General features: G+C 44.0%; 1 protein-coding gene across 4 annotated transcripts; it reads left to right on the top strand.

Annotated features, from left to right (window-relative positions):
* The first annotated feature begins 642 nt into the window (after positions 1-642).
* LOC108718459 (cerebral cavernous malformations 2 protein) lies at positions 643-19,856 on the top strand. Of its 4 annotated transcripts, none has more exons than XM_041565732.1 (10): positions 643-1,493; positions 14,249-14,425; positions 15,545-15,628; positions 15,766-15,949; positions 16,044-16,180; positions 16,742-16,877; positions 17,311-17,368; positions 17,806-17,941; positions 18,017-18,155; positions 18,993-19,856. In XM_041565732.1, the coding sequence occupies exons 1-10, from the start codon at positions 1,464-1,466 to the stop codon at positions 19,295-19,297; spliced, it is 1,386 nt and encodes a 461-aa protein (XP_041421666.1). In that variant the 5' UTR covers positions 643-1,463; the 3' UTR covers positions 19,298-19,856. The 4 variants fall into 4 exon arrangements, with proteins under 4 accessions (XP_041421666.1, XP_041421665.1, XP_041421668.1 ...); XM_041565731.1 differs by having other exon boundaries at positions 14,246-14,425; XM_041565734.1 differs by lacking the exon at positions 643-1,493 and adding an exon at positions 8,572-8,992.
* Positions 19,857-22,777: the final 2,921 nt, after the last annotated feature.

The raw sequence follows: 22,777 nt of genomic DNA, 5'->3' as shown, positions 1-22,777 counted from the left end.
TGTCTGTACTTCAACTTCCCCCTCTAATTACTGTTGTCTCTCCCCTCAACTCTCCTGCACATCTTGTGTCTGACCCCCAGCCCTCATATCTATTAGTGTCTGACCCCAACCCTCCTACTCCTCATTTACTGACCCCCAACCCTCCTACTCATCAGTAACTGCCCCCAGCCCATTAGGACCTGCTCCCAAACTCCGCACCCACCTCTGTGCCCCTCACTTGTTATTTACCCCATTCACTTCTGCCCCTGTGTTTGTAATAACTGCCTTTCACTAGTGTTCTATGTCCCTTCATTTCTGCCCCTCATTAGTGTCCCCTGCCCCTCATTACTGTCCCCTGCCCCTCATTACTGTCCCCTGCCCCTCATTAGTGTCCCCTGCTCCTCATTACTGTCCCCTGCTCCTCATTAGTGTCCCCTGCCCCTCATTATTGTCCCCTGCTCCTCATTAGTGTCCCCTGCCCCTCATTACTGTCCCCTGCCCCTCATTATTGTCCCCTGCTCCTCATTAGTGTCCCCTGCCCCTCATTACTGTCCCCTGCCCCTCATTACTGTCCCCTGCCCCTCATTAGTGTCCCCTGCCCCTCATTAGTGTCCCCTGCCCCTCATTACTGTCCCCTGCCCCTCATTACTGTCCCTGCCCCTCATTAGTGTTCCCTGCCCCTCATTACTGTCCCCTGCCCCTCATTAGTGTCCCCTGCCCCTCATTAGTGTCCCCTGCCCCTCATTAGTGTCCCCTGCCCCTCATTAGTGTCCCCTGCCCCTCATTAGTGTCCCCTGCCCCTCATTACTGTCCCCTGCCCCTCATTACTGTCCCCTGCCCCTCATTAGTGTCCCCTGCCCCTCATTAGTGTCCCCTGCCCCTCATTAGTGTCCCCTGCCCCTCATTAGTGTCCCCTGCCCCTCATTAGTGTCCCCTGCCCCTCATTCGTGTCCCCTAGTTCTGTCTCTATCCAGCGCTGTATCTGCTTTTCACTGGCAGGGAACCTCCATCTGTGAGTGACACCCCTTCTCTCTGCCAATATTGAAGAATACACCTAGTGCCTCTGTAACCAGTACATTCCCTTTTACCTGTTCTATTACCCACCCCACAGCGAGCAGCATTTCCCTTTGAGCCCGAGGCATCATTCTTTGCTGTTACTGATACCACCCTCCCCCTGTACCTGTATTTGTTGATATTAAGACATCTGTCTGTATCACTTCTCATTCCCTTTCTTTTCTCACCTGTACAAGCTCTTCTCTAGTCTTTATTGTATTCCTCCCGTGTCCCTTCTCTCCTTAACTTTTGAGCTCCACGTCCCACCCCAGGAATTGCTCCAGTTAGGTCTAAACATACCTGGAGCTCCTGGGGCTGCAGGGATGTCATTGTATCCCATAATACGGGCGACAGCAGCACCCCCCACCCCATCCTCCTCCTCATCATCTGCCACCCAAGACCGCAGGAGGAGGAGACTCCGTAGGTGAGAGATGGAAGATGATGGCAAGAAAGGTAAAAAGGTAAGAAATCTGCTGAAAATTGATTAATAAAATGAAGGTGTCCCATTGTAATGTGGGTGCCCCCTCTCCCTCCCCGGCTGTTGCTGTAACACGACTCCTGTTGTCTCTATGAGTTGTTTCTCAGCAACAAGCCAGCTCCTTCTGGATGGAAACAGTGGGTGCTGGCTGTGCTAGTATGCCCCCTCAAAATTTGCACCCGCTTGTAAATGTCATTTGAGTTTCAGCTTTGTCATTGTAAAGGGGGCGTCGTCATTCTCTTTTCCCACCCACAAAACGTGAGCTGTTTCATAGGAGAAACACTTGACTTACAGGGGTGGTTCACCATTAAATTTTAGTATCTTATATAAAAGTCAATTGTAAACAAATTTGCCATTGGTCTTCATTTTTGAATTATTTGCTTCTTCTTCTTCTGACTCTTTCCAACTTTCAAATGGAGGTCACTGACCCCATCTAAAAAAACAAATGCTCTGTAAGGCTACAAATGTATTCTTATAGGGACTTTTTATTACTCATATTACGATTCAGATGCTCCCTAATAATATTCCAGTCTTTTATTCAAACCAGTCCAGACTGCTGAAACTGCAAACTGGAGAGCTGCTGAATAAAAAGCTAAATAACTCAAAAACACCACAAATAATAAAAAAAACATTTGCAAGGGATCTCACTCTCCACGTCACACTAAGGGGCTTATTTATCAAAATATGAATCTTATTTAAAAAGTCCGACCAAACTAGGATCCACGATTGGACCTTATTTATTATTAAAAACCTTGATTTAATTGGATCAGGTAAAAACTCCATAAGGTTTTATTGATTTTCTTTCTCAAAAATACATTTTATTGCTCATCTTTCTATTCCGGCTTCTCCTATTCATATTCCTGTCGCTTATACAAATCAAAGCATGGTTGCTAGGATGATTTGGACACTAGCAACCAGATGGCTGAAACTGCAAACTGAAGAGCTGCTGAATAAAAAGCTAAATAACTCAAAAACCACAAATAATAAAAAATGAAAACCAATTGTAAATTGTCTCAGAATATCACTCTCTACATCATACTAACAGTTAATTTAAAGGTGAACAACCCCTTTAACACCTGATCAGTGGCAGGTCTGGGGTACAGGGTTCCCCAAGTCACAGTAGTAGGCGCACTAACACAGAGCTGAGAGGAGCAGTACTCAAGACACAAGGTCTTTCCTAGTCTGCACAGCTTACCAGCACCCTGCTCACCCATTAATTTCTCCCACAATTCCAACGATTGGGTCCCCCACAATAGTGCCTGAGGCACATGCCCTTCTCAATATCCTTTTGTCATCAGGCTGCTGTACTAGGTAGTGAATACAGTAGCCCTTTGGTTGAAAGATCACTGCACTGAAATCTGCAGAGCCAACACTTAGGGGCAAATTCATCAAGGGACGAATTTCGAGGGGTTAAATCCCTCGAAATTCGACTGGGGAATGGAATCGAATAGGCAATTCGGGCGAATTTACACGCTGGCGAATAGTCGAATTGGCGAATATTCGCCAGGCGAATAGGCGCTCCATCGAATATTCGCTCGAAGGATTTTCATTCGACCGAATGCCTTTTTATTCGATCAAAAACTTGGAAAACAAGCCTATGGGACTTTCCCATAGGCTTTTAAAGCAATTCGGTAGGTTTTAGGTGGTGAAGTAGGCAGTCGAAGTATTTTTAAAAGAGACAGTACTTCAACTAGTATCGAATGGGCGAATAGTCGCAGCGTTTTTGCGCTCGATCCAGTACTTCGACTATCGAATGGCGAATAGTCGCAGCATTTTTTCGCTCGATCTATTCGAATCATTCTACTCAGGCGAATTTACGCCAATTCGATAGTCGAGGAGCACAAAAATTCGAAGTTTTTTAATCGAAGTAAGTGAATCGGCCCCTAAATACGGTGTGGGCAGAGAGTTATTTAGTCACGCTCACTCTCACTGTAAAGCGTGCATGTGTATTATTCCTGGTGGGCTCATTACACTGGATCTTCCCATGGAAGCCCGCTACATGTTCTGCATTCCATCAGGAGAAGGGGGGAACCATTACTCTGCAGGGTACTTGATTCCACAAGGTGGAACCTGAAATGTTAAACTGCTTTATAGCCTCTCTCCAAATGGGCATGGGGTTGTTTGGAGCATTATTTCTGAAAACCAAATTTCAGTGCCTTTTTGCTTCTGTATAGAGTTTGGGGCAGTTTGAGGTGTGCCGGGAGGAGACTTTATTGCTGGATCCTGAAGTTTTCTGGCTGCCCCTGTTTGTTTAACTTGGGTTCCATAAGAGCAAATCCAAACAGTACACTGACAATGCTGCTCTGTGCTTGTCATTACCTCGGCACGGAATCAAAGGACCCCTTCTTGTAAGCCCAAAAAAACTCCTCACCGAAATCTCTCTGCCAACAGCAGCTTCTCTATAGAGCAGTGATCCCCAACCAGTAGCATTGTGAGCAACATGTTGCTCTCGACCCCTTGGATGTTACTCCCTGTGGCCTCAAAGCAGGTGATTATTTTTGAATTCCAGGCTTGGAGGCAGTTTTGGTTGTATAAAAACCAGGTACACTGCAAAACAGAGCCTCAATGTAGGTTGACAATCCACATAGGGGCTACCAAATGGCCAATAACAGCACTTCTTTGGCACCCCAAGAACATTTTTCATGCTTGTGTTGCTCCCCAACTCCTTTTACATCTGAATGTTGCTCCCAGGTTTAAAAGGTTGGTGATCCCTGCTATAGAGTGTCATCTACATGTTTGGACCAGGCAGGTATATGTAGTAGAAAAAAACATATATATATTATCCAACGAGATCGCACACCATGATATAAAAGTTTTAAACATAGCGTTTATTTCGTAAGCATAAAAACAGCCACGGTAAGCTTAAATATACTCATCCATATGGAGATCTATGCAACGTTTCGGGTGCTTGCTGCTCCCTTTCTCAAGCTGGTCTCCATGTAGAATTAGGACTACAGTTCCCAGAAGCTCACTTAAGCCTTGTGGCGTCCCATTTTGGAAATGGGCTAAATATGTACAACATTACACACATATAGAAGAATAGCCAAAATACATACATAGATACTAGTGGCACAAATGTGAATAGAAATAGTTTACACAAAATGCATGAAAAAAAACAAATGCCAAAGGGATAAACTAATTGATAAATAAATGAAGGTCAAAATTCTTATTCAAACCCAATAGGCTAAGGGTTTTTAACCTCTGTATCCATTGAACTTCTAACATAATTAGTGTCACAGCTATAATGACCCCGAATTTTATATTCCCTGTTGGTTGGTGGATTAGTAAAGGTAGCGCCAGTTAGAACAAACCGGCATTGTGCACATCCCCTACATCGAAACATACCCAGCTTTGGGGGCCCCATAAAGGTGTATTGTCTGGGTGAAGGTGTTATTTCTGCCTGTGTAACTTTTGTGCCTATATTACAACCCTTTCTAAACGACAGGCTGAAATTGTGGGATAAGCCTCCCTCAGCAAATGCCAATGCTTCCATATAATGTGTCGAAAATGATCACTTTGTGAATGATATTGCCCAACAAAAACCAAACGCTGCCTGTCTCCAGTTTTGTTTCTATAAGTTGTTCTCCTCAAATTTTCTCTGGCTTTGGTTAGGCTAGTATCCAACATTTTGGATAGTAGCCTAACCAACGTTGCATAGATCTCCATATGGATGAGTATATTTAAGCTTACCTTAGCGTTTATTTCGTAAGCATAAAAACAGCCATGTTTTAAACTTTAATATCATGGTGTGCGATCTCTTTGGATAATATATATATTTTTAGTGGAGTGACTCACCACATTTTGAGATAACGCACCCAGTACAGCTTAATCACTTTTTTGCCAGCGAGTGTGCAATACATATGTTGGATAGATATATATATATATATATATATATATATATATATATATATATATATATATATATATATATATATATATATATATATATTGAACTAGTCTGATGGAGCAGATCTCTGCCTGGCTTGCACAAAGGAGTGCTGATGATGAGATCACCGCAGCACCCGTCTCTGGTTTCCTGCAGCCAAATCAGCACCCTCCACCTCTCTATGTATCTGACACTGGAAACCTTACACCTGTTTTATTGTGTTGGTCACTGCATGGTCTCTATGGGCCTCATTCATACTGGGAAACATGAACCCCTTCCTCTGTCTCTTGCTTTGTCTTTCATACAGCTCCTAGACTCTGCCCTCTGCCCTCTCATGCACCATATGCAATGCACACGGGGCACCCTGTCTAGCCATAATGTGATATTAGATCATGACAAGTAACCTGCCAGCAAATAATCTACCTCCGCCTGTAAATGATAAGGATATTAGAAGTCACTGAGGGGTTGTTCTGTGACCATATAAAGGCACAAGGCTGCAGGCTGAGTTATACAGGGAACTCTGAGTATCACTCATGTATTATAAGGGATAATGTACCCCCTACTGTAAATGATAAGGATATTAGAAGTCACTGAGGGGTCTGTGACCATATAAAGACACAAGGCTGCAGGCTGAGTTATACAGGGAACTCTGAGTATCACTCATGTATTATAAGGGATAATGTACCCCCTACTGTAAATGATAAGGATATTAGAAGTCACTGAGGGGTTGTTCTGTGACCATATAAAGGCACAAGGCTGCAGGCTGAGTTATACAGGGAACTCTGAGTATCACTCATGTATTATAAGGGATAATGTACCCCCTACTGTAAATGATAAGGATATTAGAAGTCACTGAGGGGTCTGTGACCATATAAAGACACAAGGCTGCAGGCTGAGTTATACAGGGAACTCTGAGTATCACTCATGTATTATAAGGGATAATGTACCCCCTACTGTAAATGATAAGGATATTAGAAGTCACTGAGGGGTTGTTCTGTGACCATATAAAGGCACAAGGCTGCAGGCTGAGTTATACAGGGAACTCTGAGTATCACTCATGTATTATAAGGGATAATGTACCCCCTACTGTAAATGATAAGGATATTAGAAGTCACTGAGGGGTTGTTCTGTGACCATATAAAGACACAAGGCTGCAGGCTGAGTTGTACAGGGAACTCTGAGTATCACTCATGTATTATAAGGGATAATGTACCCCCTACTGTAAATGATAAGGATATCAGAAGTCACTGAGGGGTTGTTCTGTGACCATATAAAGGCACAAGGCTGCAGGCTGAGTTATACAGGGAACTCTGAGTATCACTCATGTATTATAAGGGATAATGTACCCCCTACTGTAAATGATAAGGATATTAGAAGTCCCAGAGACTGTTCTGGATAAATACTGCCATGTGGTGTCCAGCTTCAGGGAGAACTAGAACTTCACCTAAATATTTATGTTCAGACTTTGTCCATGTGAAATGCCTTTTCAGAGACTGGAAAAATATGTCCTTTAATGGCAGCTCTGTGTTTTTGTCAGATTTGCGTAAAAGGGCCGTGAAACCCTGGCTGAATACAGGAGAATAGCAAAAAAATGAAAAGCCAATACCTTGATCAAATGTGGGCTGTTCCCAAATTTATTGTGGTGCTCCAGACACGCGAGTCATGGTCAGACGTTTCGGGACAACTGCCCTTCCTCCAGTGAATACAGGAGAATACAGTGCTAGTAGCAGACATACAGAAGACAGATGTTGGTGCTTGCTTGGGTCCTTTTTATTTTCTGCTATTTTTTTGGGTTGTTAGAGCCCACGTCTTGTTGGATTTTTTTTAAAGGAGAGAAATAAAGGCTTGGGCAGCAGGTCAGGGAACAATGGATGCCTATTGCAGGGTATAATCTGGCCACTAGGGGGAGATAATGAAGCAGCATATAATTGCCTGTAATTGGCAAAGTGTTATTTGGGAGTTTATGTCCATTTAATGGACTCCTGGCAGATGATTTTCATTGTTCTGCATTTTCTCTGTGTTGCTGTCTCTGTGTCCTTAAAATCCTCTTTCCAAATCCCACGCCAAGACTGTTCCAAACAGGAAGCTGGGAAGTACCGTGTGTCTGGAATTCTGCTGTACCTGCTCCATTCCCACCTCCTCCTCTCTCCTCATTCCCAGCAGCCTTCAGGGCCAACCTTACAGCTCCCAGTTATCCCCAGTCTGTTTCCAGTCCCTCTATGGGGCATCAGGTTCAGCCATAAAGAGCTTGGATCTCCCCATTCTATATAAATGGTATTAATATATGAGACTGGGGATTGTGACTGGCACCTGTGATGTTTGTGTTCACACTGTGACTAAGTGTGTGTGTGATGTGTGTGACACTTCCCTGGCAATTGTGCTGTATTTACACATCTCATACACCCACTCACTGCCATTCTTCCTTCCCAGCTGCTTCTTATGGGCAGACACAAATATGTAACATGCCCTGGCCAAAATATTGTGCCCCCAAACAAGTGTTAGATTACCCAGGAGATCTACAACGAAGCTCTATGCAAGCCTACCTGTAGTTATATGGAATCTCTCTGGACAGGCTATGAGCAAACTTAGGGGGCTGTTCCTGCTGAATTGTGCTTAGTACAGGGGATACCTATGCTGCTTTAGTTTTATGGGATCTCTCTGTACAGACTGAGCAAATTTAGGGGACTGTTCCTGCTGAATTGTGCTTAGTACAGAGGAATACCTATGCTGCCATAGTTTTATGGGATCTCTCTGTACAGACTGAGCAAATTTAGGGGACTGTTCCTGCTGAATTGTGCTTAGTACAGGGGATACCTATGCTGCCATAGTTTTATGGGATCTCTCTGTACAGACTATGAGCAAATTTAGGGGGCTGTTCCTGCTGAATTGTGCTTAGTACAGGGGGATACCTATGCTGCCATAGTTTTATGGGATCTCTCTGTACAGACTATGAGCAAACTTAGGGGCTGTTCCTGCTGAATTGTGCTTAGTACAGGGAATACCTATGCTGCCATAGTTTTATGGGATCTCTCTGTACAGACTATGAGCAAACTTAGGGGACTGTTCCTGCTGAATTGTGCTTAGTACAGAGGAATACCTATGCTGCCATAGTTTTATGGGATCTCTCTGTACAGACTATGAGCAAACTTAGGGGCTGTTCCTGCTGAATTGTGCTTAGTACAGGGGGAATACCTATGCTGACATAGTACAGACTATGAGCAAGGGGGTTTGCATCCCCTTAAAACATTGGATGAGAGGCAGACTGTTGCCCCTGTGCAATACTCTGGGTGGATGTGAGATTAAAGGGGAAGTTGGAGGCTGAGGGAGCAGCTGTCCCTGTAGCCGTTACTTGGTTTCCTCTGACTGTCAGGGTGGAGCCGCTCTGTGTATTTGTCTTCTAAATCCTGTCGACAACTCCCTGAGGTTTTGCGCAGTTCCTGGGATTGGGCTTTTCCTATTCTGAGAGCAGCCTCCCAGCTCCTGCCCGGCCTCGCTCTAAGGGGGGTTTCATTCCTGTGCTTGTCGCCAAGGTGGGAGACTACGGGAAGCGCTGACCCCGGGGGCGATGGTTAAGCATCTGCTGTATGGTTATCATGGTAGGTCCTTGTTTCATTCATTCTGATTGGCTGCAGCTCACTGACACTAATATATAATATACTCTATAATATATATATATATATATATATATATATATATATATATATATATATATATATATATATATATATATATATATATATATATATATATATATATATAAATATAATCTTCATTTGGCCCCTGGCTCAATAATCAGATCAAAACTTGAAGGTGTTGTTGTGGCCCTACAGGAGGGCCCATTATCTGCCTTTGGAAATTATTATTATCCCTGTTGCTTGTGATTAATGGTGATTAGCAGCCTGCTGTTGGGATTCATGGGAACCAATCAATTGCTTGCTTTTATTGTTCTGCCTGCAACTGGCTGGAGAAAAAGCTAATATCTGATTGGTTGCTTTCCAGGTGCCTATTTGCCCAGTGTTGGTTAATGAGCCCCTCTGAGATTTGTAACACACAGCAGCCCCCAGCAGTTGGCACTAATTCAGCTGAGCTAACATTGGCTACTGGGAGATGTAGTTCAGTAACATGCATGTCAAGTCTTTGGGTACCTTGCATCCATGGTACAATTGCTATGGCAGCTTCCGTGTATTTACATTTTGGGGAATGGTATAGCCACCCCCACACACCATCCTTAGGGTGCAAAATGTTATGGATCTAACCCGCACCACCCCCATGTACAAAGCTCCCGTGCTCTCTTCTTCCTGCTGTAAGACTGTTCTCTTCCCCATGGGCACAGAAACCATTCATTGGGTTTTCCAGTCTCCCACATGGGCAGCAGCAACTGTTACAAATCCAGCAGTGTATGTGATCCATTGTGATCCATTGTGATCCATTGTGATCCATTCTGCCCCTGTGGCTGCTGTGACTGTGTGTGTCCAGCAGGTGGCGCTTAAGCTGCCCGTTCTCTATTATGAGCAAAACCTTATCTGTCCTGTCTGATGCTGATCTGCAGGGTCCTCTGAACTGAATAGTGGGTGGGGTTCAGCACACATGCAGGAAACAGATCCTTAGGGCAAGGCTGGATATCAGTAACTTGTTTTTTCCAGCAGACTTTTCCTGGCAACAATAAAGTAGGGGTCTGGGTTTTACCGGTTTCTTATAGAATCTGTGGCTCAGGGAAAATCATTTCTGCACCTTTACTTGTAAACGAAGCCGCCTTTGTTTATCCCTTTCTGTTCTCTAGTTCTGACTCCTGACACAAGGTAGCAATAGGCAGGTCTGCTGTTCAGCTGGTTTCAGCTACTTTATTTTAGCAGTCAGAACGGACAGTGCAGAGAATATACACAGCCAGTCATAAATTCGGTACTTGCTTAGAATTACATTTACTTTCATTATGCAAGATTTAAGTTTTGAGTGGAGCTCCCCTTTAAAGGGGATGTTCGCCTTCCACTTTTTTCAGTTCAATTGTTTTCAGATTGTTCTCCAGAAATAAAGACTTTTTTCAATTACTTTCCATTATTTATTTTTTAGTTTAATGACCCTGTCTCTGGTGTTTGAGTCTGGCAGCTCAGTAATTCAGGTGCAGACTCTAAACTGTTACAATTTACAATAATTAGTTGATCCATTTCTCAGCAGCATCTCTGGAGTATCAGCAACTATTGTGTTAATTCTAACAGCTGCCTGTAATGAAACTCAGGGATTCTGCTCAGCAGGGACAAACATATCAATTTAGATCAGTTTACAGGGTCTGCGACCCCCACCCCTTCCAGAGCTGCTTTAGGACAGAGACACATAGTCAGATTCAGGGAGATTAGTCACCCGGCAACAAATCTCTTCTTCAGGGCAACTAATCTCCCCGAACTGCCTTCCCGCCAGCTAGAATGTAAATCGCCAGCGGGACGGCACTCTGAGCATTTCCTTGTGGGGCAACTTCGCAAAACGAATCGATCCAAGTACCATTTCACCAGCAATTTACATTGTAGCCCGCGGGAAGGCAGTTCGGGGAGATTTGTTGCCCCAAAGAAGAGATTTGTCACCAGGGCAACTAAACTCCCCGAATCTGACTGTGCATCTCTGACACTTTACACTTCAATATTAGAAAAACGGTTATACCTAGAAAATAGAAAGTAATTGGGGAAAAAGTCTTTATTTCTGGTGAACAATCTGAAAATAACTAGTTGTTTGAAGGTGAACCACCCCTTTAAAGGGGTGGTTCACCTTTAAATTAAATTCTAATCAGTTATACAAAGGCCAATTCTAAGTAACTTTTCATTTGATCTTCATTATTTATTTTATATCGTTTTTTTAATTTGCCTTCTTCTGACTCTTTCCAACTTTTAAATGGGGGTCGCTGACCCCCATCTAAAAGACATATGGTCTGTAAGGGTGTTGGAATACAGGGAGATTAGTCACCAAGCAACAAATCTTCTCTACTGCGGGCAACTAATCTCCCCAAATGCCTTCCCGTTGGCAAGAATGCGAATCGCCTGCAGGATGGCATACATATCGCTTCATTTTCCGAAGTTCGGGCGACTTCGGCTACAAATGTATTGTTATTGCTACTTTTTATTACTCATCTTTCTCTTCAGGCCTCTCCTATTCATATTCCAGTCTCTTATTCAAATCAATGCATGGTTGCTAGGGGAATTCGGACACTGGTAACCAGACTGCCGAAACTGCAAACTGGAGAGCTGCTGAATAAAAAGCTAAATAACTGAAAAACCACAAATAATAAAAAATGAAGACCAATTGCAAATTGTCTCAGAATATCCCTCTCTATATCATACTAGTATTCAACCCCTTTATAGACACAATTCTAATCTGCTTTTTAGCAGTGATTGGCTTCCAAAGCATCATTCAGGGCATGTGAAAAAATGACAGTTGCAGTTACACATGTGAATACACAGCAGCCCATTTGCTGAGGAGGAAGTTGTGGTTCTTCGGCTTCCGCCAGGTGTTTTTCAACCAGTGTTTGTCGGCAGTCACAACATCACAACATCACAACAACAGATGCTGAGACTCTCCCAGTAAATAGATCTGTCTGTATGGTACACTCCGCTCTTACAGGCTGGACCCACTGATGGATGGAGAGGTAGGGAGCGACTTTATTCATTGTGCTGCTCCTGGGACTGGATAGGGAAGATGGCAGTTGTGTAACGGGTAGAGACCTGGGCCCAAGTCAGTCCTTTAATTTCCGGTTTCTGGGCTGCTCTCTTCCCCGTGGTCAGACAGAGGGGAAGGTTTGTATCCGATTAAATGGCTAACCAGTGTATCAGTTGTGCCCTGTGTATATGAGGTGACTGCTCTCCCTTGTGGGATGTACCACCTTGTGTCGGCCTCTCAGTTCATCCGGTCTGTTCCACTTCCTGGGTGCAGTGACTGACTCCCCACAAAGCAACCTGTGTGGGGTCGTTAGTGATGCAAAGGTTATGCAAGGGCCACGCGGCTACTTTGGGTGACGGGGAGACTAAAGGTGGCCTCAGATAATATCACACAACAAATTTTCGTACGATATTCGGTACGTGTATGGTGGGAAATGAGCCGAACGATATCTGCAGAAGACTTGGATACTGGTCGATCGAGCCGGACGGAAAATTTTGATTGGATTCCTTTGGAGGGACCCAAACATCGGCCATTATTAGTGCTGAATCATCAGATACAGGTCAAATTCTATTGTTTCTATATGTATATCTGATGATTCAGCTCTACACGTGTGTATTGAAACTAATCTTTTCCAAGAAAGATCGTAATTGTTACGTCTATGGCCACCTTTACTAACAAGTGTGCTCTTATTTGGTTGTTCCCCTTTAACTGTTAGTATGATGTAGCGCAGGGATCCCCAACCTTTTGGACCCGTGAGCAACATTCAGAAGAAAAAGGAGTTGGGGAGCAACACAAGCATAAAACATGTTCTTGGGGTGCCAAATAAGGGCTGTGATTGGCCATTTAGTAGTCCCTATGTGGATTGTCAACCTACATTGAGACTCTGTTTGGCAGGACACCTGGTTTTTATACAACTAAAACTTGTCTCCAAACCAGGAGTTCAAAAATTGGGAGCAACATCCAAGGGGTTGGGGAGCAACATGTTACTCATGAGCTACTGGTTGGGGATCACTGATGTAGAGAGGTATATAATGAGACAATTTGTAATTGGTTTTCATTTTTTATTATTTGCTGTTTTTGATTTATTCACCAGCTTTCCAGTTTGCAGTTTCAGCAGTCTGGTTGCTAGGTTCCAAATGACCCTAGCAACGATGCATTGATTTGAATAAGAGACTGGGATATGAATAGGAGAGGCCTGAATAGAAGGATGAGGAATAAAAAATAACAATACATTTGTAGCCTTACAGAGCATTTGTTTTGTTTTTTTAGATGGGGCCAGCGACCCCCATTTGAAAGCTAAAGAGTTAGAACAACTATAAAAAAAATTAAATTATAAAGACCAGTTGAAAAGTTGCTTAGAATTGGACATTCTGTAACATACTAGAAGTTCAGACCCCTTTAAAGGGGTTGACGTTTAAATTAACTGTTAGTATGACGTAGAGAGGGATATTCTGAGACAATTTGAAATTGGTTTTAATTTTTTATTATTTGTGGTTTTTGAGTTATTTAGCTTTTTATTCAGCAGCTCTCCAGTTTTTGATCTGGTTGCTAGGGTCCACATTACTCTAGCAACCATGCACTGATTTGAATAAGAGACTGGAATATGAATAGGAGAGGCCTGAATAGAAAGATGAGTAATAAAAAGTAGCAATAACAATACATTTGTAGCCTTACAGAGCATTTGGTTTTTAGATGGGGTCAGTGACCCCCATTGGAAAGCTGTAAAAAGTCAGGCGATAAAGTCAAATAATTAAAAACTATAAAAAATAAATAATGAAGACCAATTGAAAAGTTGCTTAGAATTAGCCATTCTATTACATACTTGAAGGTGAACCACCCCTTTAAAGATATGCTTCTGCACTGAAGCAATATGGCAGCTCCCATCAATGTGTGTAATTAATGCAAGGCAGGTTGATGGAGATTTGACCTCTTGCTCTTCCAAACTGCTCTGCGTGTGGATTTTCCTGGCCTATAGAGTGCAGTTCCTTAGAGTAAACGCCTGGTTGGATGCACTTACCCTTTAAACCAGGGTTTGGTGGCAGTGGAAGGGGGAAGGGGTGCTGCCCAATGCCCTGGTGTGTATATATATATATATATATATATATATATATATATATATATATATATATATATATATATATATATATATATATATATACATTCCTGCCATAAGTGGGCATTGTCTTTATATTCTCCGTCTTATTGGCCAGCAGCCTGGAATCGTGTCGCCGTTCAAGCGCGTTTTCCTGAAAGGCGAGAAGGGGCGGGACAAGAAAGCGCAAGAGAAGGTGACGGAGCGGAGGCCGCTACATACGGTGTCTGTGTCGCAGGCTGATCACCGCGTGGAGCCCGACGTGCTCTTGAACGACTACATTGAGAAGGAAGTAAAGGTAGGCGGGCCCTGGGGCCACTTCCTGGGAGAGGGGCTCAAAACATACACCTTATGTTCTGGGGTTCTGTACCAGTCCAAGGCCCCCAAGTTCCCCATCTTCTCTTCTACTGATTCCCAGCACATTGGCCTGAGCTTAGGGAACCACTCACAATATACTGTATATATAGTGAATAAAGTACCCCCTATTGTAAAATATAAGGATATTATAAGTCACCGAGGAGTTTCATGACCATAAAAAACACGAGGCAGAGTGCTTTTATACAGGTGACTTCTAATATCCTCATATTTTGCAACAGGGACTACTTTATTTCTTACAATACACAAGTTTTAGTGAGTCGTGACAAAAATGACCTCACTACTGACTGTTTATAACTGATGACATCACTAGTCACCTTTTATAAGGAAATGATTTACAGGATATTAATGACTTTTGTGTATTATAGATATATATATATAATACACAAAAGCCATGAATATCCTGTAAATTATATCCGTTATAAACGGTGAGTTGTGATGTCATTTCTGTCACATGACTCACTGAAATTTGTGTATTATAATAAAGTACCACCAGTTGCAAAATATGAGGATATTAGAAGTTACCTCGGAGTTCCATGACCTGTATAAATATATATATGGTCATGAAACTCCTCGGTAACTTATAATATCCTTATATTTTACAAGAGGGGCTACTTTATTTATATATATATATATATATATATATATATATATATATATATATATATATATATATATATATATATATATATATATATATATATATATATATATAATCAGCTATAACATTCACAAGACTGATTAGTGACTGGTTCAGTCACATGAGTCACATTACATGTGAAAAAATCAGTGCAGTCTGCATCAACACTGATTCATCGTCGGCCCTAGACAGATGTGATCTCCCTTTCTGCTAATGGTTTAATGATTTGCCACGCCCCTAAGCTCAGGCTCTCAGCAGCAGCCCCTCCCCCAGAGCCCACTGAGCATGTGCAGTGCCGCTGACACTACCAGATACAAGATTGGGAGCTGCTGAGGGGAGACTTGGTTAAAGGATAAGCTGGACTTTTTCGGGGCTTTATTTGTTTGTTCTTCTCTCGCTCAGTATTTAGGGCAGCTGACGTCAGTTCCGGGGTACCTCAATCCCTCCAGTCGCACAGAGATCCTGCAGCTGTTGGACAATGCAAAGGTGGGTATGTGCTAAATATGGGGGAGATGGGGGCCCGAAGTGGTGCAAGAAGGCTGGGGGGTCAACTGCAGTTGTTTTATCTACACAACTCCCAGCGACCTTCAGCTTTGCCATGTAACCCTTTCCTGTCCATACAGAGGCTGCATCAGCTTCCAGCACAGCTGAGCCCAGAGCATGATGCCTTGATCAGTGTCTCCGCCTACAACATCAAGGTGCTATGGAGAGACGGAGAGGACATTATTCTCAGGGTTCCAATACACGACATTGCCGCCGTCACTTACATACGGGACGATTGCCTGCACTTGGTGCTCCTGAAAACAGGTGATTATCACTGGTGCTGCTAGGGGGCGCAGTCATTCATTGGGCGACGGATAAGGACCCACCAATCAGCTTGTGTGTCTCGTTCCATTGTTAGCTCAGGAGCCGGGGGTATCTCCCAGCCAAAGCCTCTCTGCGGAAAGCGCCAAAGGATTGACGTCGGGGTCCCTGTCTGAGTGCGGGACAGTACCCGTGGATGCCTGCTGCCTGCTTATCTTGGCTACGGAGAACAAGGTATGGGGGGGGGGTTCTGTTTGTTGAGTTGGGGTTTGGGGTGCCCCGCTATGGTGGTGATGGGGGAGTCCTCCTATGATGTTGGGGGGGGTCATCCTATGATGGCGGGGGAGGAGTCCTCCTATGATGGAGGTGGTGGGGGAGTCCTCTGATGATGGAGGTGGTGGGCAAGTCCTCCTTGATGGAGGTGGTGGGGGAGTCCTCCTATGATGGAGGTAGTGGGCGAGTCCTCCTATGATGAAGGTGGTGGAGGAGTCCTCCTATGACGGAGGTGGTGGGGGGAGTCCTCCTATGACGGAGGTGGTGGGGGGAGTCCTATGATGGAGGTGGTGGGGGGAGTCCTCCTATGACGGAGGTGGTGGGGGGGAGTCCTCCTATGACGGAGGTGGTGGGGGGAGTCCTCCTATGATGGAGGTGGTAGGGGGAGTCCTCCTATGATGGAGGTGGTGGGGGGAGTCCTCCTATGATGGAGGTGGTGGGGGGAGTCCTCCTATGGTTTTGGGGGTGGGGGGTAGGTCCTGGGAACGAATTGCTGATTCTCATCCTCCACTCCCCCTACAGGCAGCTGCTGAGGAGTTATGTTTACTGCTGAGCCAAGTATTCCAGATCGTTTACACAGAATCCACCATCGATTTTCTGGACAGAGCGATATTCGATGGGGCCTCAACTCCCACACGTCACATGTCCTTACACAGCGGTAAGTCTCACGTTTTGTCCCGCCTCCTGGCATATCCTCAAATCACATTCCCTTGCCCAGTTGGTCACCAGAGTCTCCCTTGTGGCATGTAAAATCTCCATCACCCACTTGTCTCTATAAGTAATAACAGGGAGATATTGAGCAGCAACACAGGGGTCGTGGGTTTGATTCCAGCCAAGTCACTTCTACTAAGAAGCTTGTGTATATTCTTCCCATGTTTAGTGGGTTTCCTCCTACACCCCAAAAACATGCAGGAAGCGTGATTGGCTCCCAATAAAATGAACCCTAGTGTGTGTGACTGTGATAGGGATTTTAGATTGTACGCTCTGCTGGGACGGGGACTGATATAAAATAACTGCGGTGATATATGTCAGTGGTATATACATAAAACAATATCTACTAAAGCCTAATGAATTTTCTATGTTTTTTCCAGATGACTCTTCCACCAAAGTGGATGCGAAGGAAGCGTATGAGCTGGAGGCCAGCACCTTGTAAGTCTTTCTTTCATCTCCCATGATTGTAACAATGATCTGTGTGTGTATGAGCAGATCTGCCAATATGAAGCCATTTGCCTCTTAATGGGGAATCCGGCTCCATATTAGTCTTTTTCTTCTGCATTTTTCAGGCGCTGATAACTCCCATGTGCCATAAGATTTCATTAGAGTAGAGTGGGAAGCAGTGGGAGTTAAAGTTGTACCCCCTGCTGTTCTGTTTAGCCAGTTATCATTACTGAGCAGAGCAGCTTCTCTGGATGTTTCTCTGCTCAGATTTAGCATTGACATTGAGCAGAAAGGAGGAGTAGGTTTGGCCAGTCCCCAGGGTTTATAAAAAAGGGCACAACTCGCTTTCAGGACATTCTAGAAGACATTACGATTAGTGGGCCGTGTAGAAGAATAATGCTGGTAACTCATATCTTTTTCCTTTGCAGTTCTTTCCCCGAGTCTGTGGATGGCGATGGTAATTCCCCAACTTCTCTCTCCAATCTCCATTCCCCTAACAAGACGGCGAGTGAGAGTGAGCTGAGTGCTACGGCTGCAGAGCTGCTGCAGGACTACATGATGACTGTAAGAACCTTTACTTTATGTGCAGCGTAGCGCCCCCTACTGCATGCAACATGACCTTTCTCTTTGTATTTTCAGCTCAGGACTAAACTCTCGTCGCAGGAAATCCAGCAGTTTGCAATGCTGCTTCACGAGTATCGCAACGGCTCCTCCATTCACGAGTTCTGCATTAACCTGCGGCAGCTGTATGGGGACAGCAGGAAGTTTCTACTGCTAGGTAATGAGCCACTAGCAATAGTCTAAGTTTGCCCAGGAGCAGTAACCCATAGCAACCAATCAGTCGGTAGAATTTACTGTTCAGATGTTTCAAAGCAAGAGTCTTATTGGTTGCAATGGGTTACTGCCCATGGGCAAACTTAGTGCCATTTATTACATATAAGGGTATGACTCTTACTCTATATCCTTTGGCTTCTGTTTCATATTGTTTAGGTCTCTGAAATAGGCTTTTCAGTTTGTCCCGGTACAAAACTGTCTTTTTTTTTTTTTTTTTCATTTCCTGCTTTTGGGCTGTTCTCTTTCCTGTGGTCAGTCAGAGGAATGCTGGTAGCACTGACCTTTATTGGTAGCGTAAATGATCAATAGGTTTGACCAGTAGAGGGAGCCCATTCTCTATCCTCCATCCTATAGAGATCAATGCACATACTCCAGTCACCTCTTTCTTTTGGATACAAGCCCCGCCCCAACTGACCACAGCGAAGAGAGCAGCCTAGGAAAGAAGAGATTAGGTTGTTGGGCTGTTCTTATTCCTGTGGTCAGTCAGGGGAATGGTGCTTAGCACTGACCTTTGTGGGCAGCGTAGATGATCAATAGGTTTGACCTGTAAAGGGAGCCCGTTCTGTCTATTGTTCATTCAATAAAGATCAATGTACATACTCCAGTCACCTTTCTTTTGGATACAAGCCCCGCCCCCCCTGACCACAGGAAAGAGAGCAGCCTAGGAAAGTGACATAAATCTGTAATGAACAACAGAATTGTGTGCTGTGTGAGTAGAAAAGGATACTGTACATGTTCATGAGTGTTAACCAGCAGTGAACGTGTATCTGTCTTCCTGCAGGACTCCGCCCGTTCATCCCAGAGAAGGACAGCCAACATTTCGAGAACTTCCTAGAAACCATAGGGGTAAAAGATGGGCGCGGTATCATCACCGACAGCTTTGGGCGGTACAGAAGGACAATGAGCTCCACTTCCCATTCCACGACCAATGGAAACGGTGCAGCCGGGGGCTCTGACGAGCAGTCGGGGCCCTCAGAAGGGGATGAGTGGGACCGGATGATCTCCGACATCAGTAATGACATTGAAGCCCTCGGCTGCTGCATGGACCAAGACCCTTCTCAAGGGGGCGCTGGAAACTATTCCTAATTCGCCGGCTGATATAGAACCAGTCACTTTTCCTCACCAGCATTAAGAACCAAAAAACAAAGATGGCGGCTGTGTTGCCACAATCTTCTATTTTTTCTTACGTTCCCCATGTACAGACAAGATTGTATCCTCAGCACTGGCACCATTATACTCGCCCAAGTTTTGGTTGGGCCAAAGGTCAAAGCCAGACGTCCCGGAGCAGGAACTAAATTGCACCCCCCCGGGAAACAATTCCTACATCAGTGGAGGGATCCGTACAATCTCTGGACTTTGTACATCCGCTGAGACTTACACTCGGACGATAATGTTTTTATGCGTCAGTACAAGTCAACGTTTACCGCAATGTGAAAAACAGGAACCCGCGAGCAGCTGAAAAGCGTTTTGTTTGTGTGTGAAAAGGACGAGGTGATCATTCTGATTTTTGCTTCCTTTCAATTAAAGGATAAGTAAACCTTTAAAATAAGTGATTGTAAAATTAACGAGGAAGTTATTCTAAGCACTTTTGTAATTTACATTCATTATTTTATTTTTTTTAATTCCAAGATATTAAGGGATAGATGTACTGTTAATATGAATGAATTTTGTTACAACAGAGCCACCTGCTGGTCAGTTTCCCACCAGTCTGACCACCAAGTAGTCAAGGAAGTTGTCAGGAGAAAGAAAGAGGCTGCTCTGATGTTCTTCTGCTTAGGAAAACAATTAGAAACCTTTCTCACATCTTTCCTAAGCAGAAGAACATCAGCCTCTTTCTTTCTCCTGACAACTTCCTTGACTACTTGGTGGTCAGACTGGTGGGAAACTGACCAGCAGGTGGCGCTGTTGTAACAAAATTAGAGAGCCCTCATCAGTTTTACATTCACTTATTTCAAAGGTTTACTTATCCTTTAAGGCAACACTAAACCCAGTGCTTCACAGATGTATGTGTAAGGGCTATGGCACTTATATTCACTGGGCGGGGCCTAAACATTACCCCCCCCCCCCAGCTAATTCCACTTTCATTGTCCCTTCAGGTCTAGTACCCCGTTCTTTATTCAGTTTGTATAGTTTGGTTGCGCTACTCACACTCTGATGATCTCTAGGCTGTTGTTCTTCTCCATTTGTCACAGAATTACAACGACCAGATGCAGGGGGTGCTGGGAGTTGTACTATGGCCCTACAGAAGCAGCAGGATCACCAGGGATGGGGGCAGCTTGTCTTTCTGCAGGCGGCCATCTTTACTTTGGCTCTTGCTCCGTGTTGGTACATGGGTTGTATAGAAGCACAAGTTGTTTACAGACATCGCACACCAGAACACCCACAATCCATTGTGTCCCTCCCGCAGGAGTGCCAATGCAGTTACAGAACCAGGGTTTTCTTTTTCATTTTGTATAAATATTTTGTTGCTGTGTTTTTATTTCTGTGCGAGGCCTGCGCCTCCTTCCTGCCATTGCCCCCCAGTGCCTCATATTTATATTCCCAGCCCTCTGGCTCAGCCCCACCCACATTCCTGCAGCCACACCCACATTCCAGTTACGAGTGCATCTGGCGCGTGTGTTCCGCTGTTTTACGTCTGCATCCTGTTTATTTAGGGATAAACCTGTATCTCTGTCCATTGCAGCCGCCGGCAGAGCAGAAACTCCCCCCCCCCGATACGTCACATGGTCTCTTCTAAAGGAAGCCGTTACCAGTCAGGGGGCCTAGTGTCCCTCTTAAAGGAACAGTTCAGTGTGAAAATAAAAACTGGGTAAATAGATAGGCTGTGCAAAATAAAAAATGTTTGTAATATAGTTAGTTAGCCAAAAATGTAATGTATAAAGGCTGGAGTGAACAGATATCTAATAAAACAGCCAGAATCCAACTTCCTGCTTTTCAGCTCTCTAACTCTGAGTTAGTCAGTGACTATAAGGGGGGCCACATGGGACATTTCTGTTCAGTGAGTTTGTAATTGATCCTCAGCATTCAGCTCAGATTCAAAAGCAACAGATATGACCCATGTGCCCCCCCTCAAGTCTCTGATTGGTTACTGCCTGGTAGCCAGGGTAACCAGTCAGTGTAAACCACGAGAGCTGAAAAGCAGGAAGTAGAGTCCTGACTGACATGTTATACATCAAATCACTTCAGCCTTTATACATTACATTTTTGCCTAACTAACTATATTAGAAACATTTTTTATTTTGCACAGCCTATCTATTTACACAGTTTTTATTTTTATACTGAACAATTCCTTTAAAGGGGTTGTTCACTTTTGAATGACGTTTAAATTAACTGTTAGTATGATGTAGAGAGGGATATTCTGAGACAATTTGCAATTGGTTTTTATTTTTTATTATTTGTGGTTTTTGCGTTATTTAGCTTTTTATTCAGCAGCTCTCCAGTTTGCAGTTTCAGCCATCTGGTTACTAGGATCCAAATTCCCCTAGCAACCATGCATTGATGTGAATAAGAGACTGATATATGAATAGGAGAGGCCTGAATAGAAAGATGAGTAATCAGCAGGGGGCTGGGCTTAGGGAACTGTCAGAAACCATTAAAAATCATGAAAAGTCTACATATTTTTTAATTGATGTATATTGCAAAGTTGCTTGAAATTATGTTTACTCTTCAAAAAGCTTAAGTTATATTTTTTGTGGAGTTTCCCTTTAACTTAAAGATGAACCACCCCTTTAAGGCTCCCAATAAAACAATACTTGGGACCAGCATCACCCCCTTTCTATGCCAGCGGCAAGAAACTGCCCTTAAAGTGCCTCACAGCAGCAGTTCTATTTAAAGGGGAAGTAAACAATCCTGTTTCCTGCAGGTTGTGCTCATTTCCAGGAAGGAGCTGTAGATGTTGGGGTGTATAGTAAGGCAATAGGCTGTCAGGAAGGGGGTGTGACTGTGGGATTGTGATAAAGCAAGATGATCACTATGGGACTGTATGTATAGCAACATGTCAGGGAATAGGGTGTGTACAGTGTTAGAGTACGGGGCTTTAACTGAATAACCCTATTCTGATAGCAGGTGAGACACAGAGGGAGCAGCAGGAGAGCCGTGGGGCAATTTCAGTTTAGTTGTGAGACACACTGATTGTTACACTGATTGTTACTGATGGGTGTGTGTAGTTGTGCGACAGTGCGAGTGTCAGGAGCCAATCGGAATTGCCGTGTCTTCTTTTTTTTATTTTTGCAGCTTTGTGCATTGTTTCTGTTTACCCTTAATGATTGGATACTTTTTTTGTATGTAGTATTTTTACCTGTAAATAAAAGTGTGTACTTAAAGGCTTCTGTTTGTTCTACCCCCAAATGTGGCTTCCCTGTTTGAGTGCAAGCTCCTGGGCTGATTGCCAGTACCAACTGGAGCCCAGAAACGTGGGGCGCACCTCAAGCATGTGGTTGGCTGGTCTCTTCCTTGAGTGGGGGATAGTTCTATTTTAATTCATGCATTCTCTTCTTCCTATTCATGAGCTGCTCTCCTTCCCGTGGTCAATTAGAGGGTAGATCTCCGAGCCCTCTCAAAAAGGTG

This window comes from Xenopus laevis, chromosome 6L, assembly GCF_017654675.1.
Source record: "Xenopus laevis strain J_2021 chromosome 6L, Xenopus_laevis_v10.1, whole genome shotgun sequence".
In the NCBI taxonomy this organism is placed as follows: Eukaryota; Metazoa; Chordata; class Amphibia; order Anura; family Pipidae; genus Xenopus; species Xenopus laevis.
This window is presented reverse-complemented; position numbering and strand designations above follow the sequence as displayed.